Source organism: Pinus tabuliformis, chromosome 2_1, assembly GCF_031772625.1.
Source record: "Pinus tabuliformis cultivar Carrire ecotype Pingquan chromosome 2_1, CPIR1, whole genome shotgun sequence".
NCBI classification, from domain to species: domain Eukaryota; kingdom Viridiplantae; phylum Streptophyta; class Pinopsida; order Pinales; family Pinaceae; genus Pinus; species Pinus tabuliformis.
In genome coordinates, this window is record NC_142299.1 from 245210865 (window position 1) to 245217447 (window position 6583).

The 6583-nt window shown below is 33.0% G+C and overlaps 1 protein-coding gene across 1 annotated transcript; it reads right to left on the bottom strand.

Moving 5' to 3' along the window:
• Positions 1-229: 229 nt before the first annotated feature.
• On the bottom strand, positions 230-1780 carry LOC149199601 (uncharacterized). The gene has a single exon (XM_089400632.1). It carries the CDS (start codon positions 1778-1780, stop codon positions 230-232), a length of 1551 nt encoding a protein of 516 aa, XP_089256758.1.
• Between the last annotated feature and the right edge of the window lie 4803 nt (positions 1781-6583).

Sequence of the window (6583 nt, forward strand, 5' to 3'; positions counted from 1 at the left end):
ATTTTCATTAAGTTTAGAAAATTACATATAGTAGATGCCATTGGCATTGCTGTATGTTCATACAAAATCTACCTCGCAGGGTGTTGTATCAGAGCATATTACAAAAAAGAGATAGATACATATATGTGTCTGGCTGTTTTAGCCTGTTCGAGATCGCATAGGATCCATTTGCATACAAAATAATAACCATAGTTATGTACAGTTTTCCATCATGACAAAAAATACTTCATTACTGTCGTCTATCGGGACTGTTGTCCCGCTGTTCTCTCTGGTCTATGTATGGCCTATGATAAAACCTGTGTTCTTCAGTCCCTTGCTGCTCCACAATTAGCCATTCGCCTCTGGGTAGTATCGAGGCCTCTTTGGATAATTTGTCAGCCTCACTGTTATGTTCTCTGTAAATGTGAAAGCAAGAGAAATGATTAAATGCTGCTTTGAGTGTGAGAGCATCATATAATATATTGTTGAGAGTGTGTGTATGACATATAGAGGCATTATTGATCGAGTTGACAACCATCATTGAGTCCCAAAATATGTTAAGATTTGTATACTGATGTGTTAATGCGAAATGCAATAGATTTCGAATGGCAGAGAGCTCAGCAAAATTATTAGATCCTCTGCCGAATCCCATTTTAACAAGGTATCTGTGGTGTTCATTTATATGCAGTACAAATCCACCTCCACAACCCGTTTGATTTGCTGCCCCATCGAAAAAGGCCCACGGGGTCGATTTATCAATAGTGGGCTGTGCCTGTATCGTCCTGGTTCGAGTGGGGGGAGGGTCAGGTAATTCTTGGTACGCGGCGATGATGGTAGCTTCAGTCCGGGGCCAAATTACAGCCTGATCCTCGAATATGACTCGATTCCGCGCTAGCCAAGTGAACCAGGTTGCCACGAGGGGAAGGTTTAGGAGTTTGGAGCCCGGGTGGCTGTGGGTCCAGGCAGTCCATGCACCCGTGAGATCATCCCCATTCCAGTTCCCCGCTATGCCCAGTTGTGTGCAGATGTTGTTCCATAGAGTGTGTACAGCCGGACAATGGAGGAAAATGTGATCCGAGGTCTCAGATGCCGCCTTGCAGAATGTACACCAGGAAGGACCATAGATGGATCTGCGAGTAAGTTGTTCGCCCGTGGGGACGATGCCTTTGAGGGCACACCAGAAAAATAATCTGGAGTGAGGTGGAGCATTTAGCTTCCAAATGACATGCCACCACGATGGCATTGGATCAGGTATTCTGTGAGTGATGAGTGCTCTGTATCCAAACTTAGGTGCGTATATACCATGATCCGCCTTACACCAAATAAGTTCGTCAGGTCCTTGTTTGATGCGGATATGGGATTCGGTTAATGCAAGAATATAATCACTCCATTCCTGATGCCACTGCGGGGGGAGATCGAGTTGCTGTGCCGATTTCCAAGCTTGGGAGAATATGTCTGTGCGCAGTTGATCGGCGATATGGGCAAAATTCCGAATGTCTCGATTATGAAGGTGTGTAATGAGGTCGCGGTTGAGGATGTGTCTGCCCCCACTATTAATCCACGGATCCAGGCCAATCCTGCCCAGCGTACCATCATTTATTCTCCATACTAGGTTATCTCGGATGAGGGGAAGGGAGTGTATCAGGGCCTTCCAGATTGATGAGCATCCCTTCGATGTCCAAGATGGTAATCTAGCCCAATCCATAATATTCTGGGGCCAGATGTATTTGTGATAGGATACTTGTGCCCATAGGTTTTGACTGGTTAATAGAGTCCATCCCATCTTAGCAGCAAGAGCCATAGCGAAGTCAGGAAGGTCTTTGAGACCCCATCCACCCCATTTTTTGGGCAAGGTGATTTTCTTCCAGCTAATCCAAGCAAATATTCTTTTGTCCTGATTCCCATTCCAGAGGTATCAGTTGCACAGCTGCTGCAGTCGTCCTAGGATATTCCTCGGTATCCACGCAAGTGCCATCCAGAAAACCGGGGTAGCCTCTAAGACGGATTTAATGAGCACCAATCTGCCAGCCCTAGAGAGGAATCTGAAGCTCCAGCCTGTGAGTCTTTTTTCCAATTTTGCAACCAACGAGACCCAATCAGCTATTCTTTGACAAGTAGGCTTCAGTCTGAACCCCAAATATTTGAGGCCTTTATCCAAAGGGAGAACATTGTAGGGGAATACCTGAAGAGCTAGCTGGGATTCCTGTACCGAGGTGTGAGTGCAAGTGATGGTTGATTTCAGCTGATTTGGTAGCTTTTTTAAATATTATTATTATAATAAAAAAAATTATTCTAAAAAATAATTTATTTTTAATAAAATATTAATATTTTTATTCTGATAATTATAATTTTTTCCCATGTGAGTGTATATTAAATATATTTTTGTTTGGCTAAGATCTTGTCTTTCTCCAATGTAAGGAAAGCTTAAGAGCCAAAGACATCTAACTAAGAGTGAAATCTTGTTCCCTTATGAATCACTAGTAAGATAATTACAAGTGGTGTGCCCACATTAGCCAATAGAAACCGAGTTGTCCTCACTGCTTCTTTGACAATTGAGTTATAATAGATTTTCTCACTCTCAAAAAAATAATAAAATAATCATAATTCCTTACAAATAAAATAAAATTTCATCCAAACCTAAATTATTTAACATGTTTATCCAACTATTATTTCATACAAAATAATTTATTATTATAATCATATATTCTTAAAAATAAAATAAAACGTTATTATAATTTAAATTATTCATCCAAAAAAATGATAACTAACGTGAGTTTTAGTTCTTTGATGTGAAAGATGTGATAATTTAAATTATTCATCCAAAAAAATGATAACTAACGTGAGTTTTAGTTCTTTGATGTGAAAGATGTGAGGTTGGCTAATACAAAACTATTTAAAAAAAAATTAAAGATTTTTTGAGTGTAAATTTCAAAAACTATTACACTTAAAGAGATTAAATCTTTTTAGATGCTTATAGGTCTTGGGATATATATATTTTAACTTATATACAAAATGACTTTTTTCAAGACATTTTTCGGGTTAATTTTAATTAAAATTTATTTAAAAACTTGAGTTTAAATTGTCTAATCCGCATAATTTGAGTGCCCCTTGGGTTTATAAGGGTGTTGAATCCATTTATACATTCAAAAATGTATTTTAAAATTGTATTGTAGTATTTTAGTAAATTCTGTGAAAAAGGTTATCTAGTCTACAATTTGTAAACTTGCGTGAAAAGAACTGTTTGATTTATAAGTTAGACTATATGCCTGTGTGTATCTATATATCTATATCTATATATATATATATATATATATATATATAGATATAATTATTTCATTTAACATGAGAATTGAAATATTTTATTTTATGATTACCATATTGTTCATAATAATTATAATATTATTAATATTATTATTATTATTTTTTTAAGGAGATTGATTTTTTTATTATTCATATTGAATATTATTATTATTATTATTATAATAAATGTGACATATCTATTTTATATTAAAAATCAAAAGTCAAATTAATTCCAATTGAATTTGTTTACTTAGCTTATTTTTTTATTGAAATGTTTTATTATAATTAACACTAAAATAGTATTATTTTTATTTTTTTACATTTATACATATTAAAAAAAGTTGATGTAGAAATAATTTATCTAATTAGCATAGATATTAAAGTAATTTATTTAAGTTGTATATTGAAATATATTTAAAAATATAAAAAATTATACATTTTCTTCATATGATCAAAAGTGAAAATATAAGATTTTCTCTACCTTTAATTAATTTTATTCCTATTTTTGGAAAATGTTACTTCATCTATTTTTGAAGTTGATAATTGAAATATTTTATTTCTAGATGAGAATGAAAGTCCAATTATTTTACCACATCTCCTTTAGATGGGGTTGTAATATCAACAATTTTAAAATATGTATCAACTTGAAGTTGACCATAGATGAAATTATACATCTTCGTCATACTATAGAATAGGCCTCTCAACACAATAGTTTTTAATATAAATATTATATTTATAAAATACAAAATGAATTTGAAAACAAATTAGGATTAAGAAGTATCAACTTTAATATCTTCATATTTAAAATATTAATCTTATAAAACACAATATTAAATCAATAACATAAATTTTATATTTTAAATGCCAAAGGCTATGTTATGCAAGCTAATTTTAGATATTGAATTAGATTAGGTTTTCCTAAATTTTGTTAGGGTAATTAGATTTTTAAAATCACATAAATATTCTTAATCATATATTAATAAATAATAAAATTTGATATAAATTATGAACTCTTTAAAAGAAATGGTTATGGTTTTTATGTCAACTTAATCTAGTTTAAAGGTCAAACCCTTTTACATTTTTAACAAAATTTTCATCCTTTAAACTCGGGAATGTTTAAAAAAGATTGGAGTTTCTAATTTTGTGACTACATACTACTATTTTAAGTTGAACTGTCTTATATATCTGCCAAAAAACTCCTACGATAACTAGATATTTGTGTAACATCAAAAGAATTTGAAAGAGAAACTATCCATCAATATTTTCCCCAGAAATAGAGATGTTTATAGTCTCATCATTTTCAGGATGACTAAATATTTGTGTAACATCAAAAGAATTTTGAAAGAGAAACTATCCATCAATATTTTCCCGAGAAATAGAGATTTCTATAGTCTCATCATTTTCAGGTCGTGTCCATTGGGGGGGAAGAAGACATTTCCTCATTAATTGCCTTGGTTGTCATCTCCTACTAAATTAATGCCTGTCTTTACTACTCTTCGCATTCTTCATTCACAACCATTATTGGTCCAAATGCAATAATTCCAATCAAAGGAATCATTCTTTCCAAATTGGGGCTTAATCTCTCAACAACTACTTGTAATATGTCCAGCTTCTACTGCATTAGACTAATTCTATGATTCAAGGGTGTGAAGTGTGCTTGATATTCTATCAACACCATTTCACCTTGTCCATATAGCAAAAGTGTAATAAAATCCATTTTTGTAGCTAGCTGAGCCAATTCACCGAGAATTTCATCTTTCTCAGCAGTGGTATGGCGCTCCATGCAAACTCCCACACCCCTAGTCTTCCCTACTTTAGCTTAAATAATATCCCACACTAATAATCCTCAGGGAACAATGCAACACAACCTTCGCTTATAAAAGTGCAAGCCAAACTCCCCATTCTCATTGATTGTCATGACGTTTCCAATACGATAATCAATCCCTTGCAATTGCTAGATAAGTTGTTCCATCACTAAGTTATTATCTCTATAACTTGCATCCTTCTCCATTAAGGTTGAATAGTACAAGCATGTATGCTACAACTGATGAATGAAAGAGTGAGCGCTCTTAGACCATCTAAAATCAATATCAAGTTGATCTGATGACCACCTATCCTCCATCGTGACACTTATTGCGAGGAGATACAAGGTGGGAGCATAATTCCATCCTTCAATTAAATGAAGGAGATACTAAAGAGTGTAGAAAACAAAAATCATGTTTGACATTCCTTGGTGTAGTCTGACATATATGAGTTAGACAACCCACCTATCCAATCCACCATTATTTCTATTTAATACCCTTGATGCCCATCTTGAGAATGGGAATATTATGGAATGGGTTTAAAAATGGTGTTGCTGCCATTCTGAACCATCAATCTTTGTTCGAGGGAGACACCCTTATTTTCTAAAGGGTCTACTTCTGAATTTAGATACATTTTTACATGAAAGAATTCAATTTTCTCAAACTTTTCTAATTGCAAGTTGAGTCTATGTAGGATGGAGGATGAATTGGAGCAGAGTCCTCTTTGATCTTACTAACCTGTTGAATGGCAACCATCGAATCTCCAAACACCAATAATTGTCAAATAATACAAAATATTACCAAGTTTATTATGTGCCACAAGGCTAAGAACTCAACATAGTTGTTAGATGAAATTCCCGAACCCCAAACATACTAGATCTTTTTTTCTTCATCGAGGTGGAAAATGACCCCTCCCTCTCCTACTTTCATATATATATATATATATATATATATATATCTATATATATATATATATATATAGATATATATATATATATATATATGATGCTAATTAGTTGTATTATTTAACATAGTAATAAATGTCATACCATTGACATTTAATCTTGTTTTTTTTTTATAATGAGTTAGTAGAATTTTCTCAAGACAATATAATTTGCAATAACATAATCAAGTGCTCAAACTCCAATTAGATAACTTGTACTCATGGGTTTGGTAGTAGTGTCATATATTATGTGATATCCAATATCTCTATTTCCAACCAAATTATAAATTTTGATCTCTTTATTAGAGAAAATTTAAGGTCTAAAATGGGTCTCCTAAGGAATATTATAAAATAATAGTGAAAATAATAAAATAAGATTAGATTATATCATCGAATTTTAAAAAGAAAAAAACTACTTTTTCAACTTGTATTTTCAACTTATCTCCATATGGTTTTACTCAAATTTCAAGCAGGAGCACTCATTGGATGCAAAATTTAATTCTTCTTCCAAGGAGTACCCATGTTGTATACTTTTGATGGTCCCTACCTCACAAAAAAT

Excerpts from the sequence above, each read along its gene's own strand:
- LOC149199601 (XM_089400632.1), bottom strand. The coding sequence starts at position 1,780 with ATGGCTCTTGCTGCTAAGATGGGATGGACTCTATTAACCAGTCAAAAC.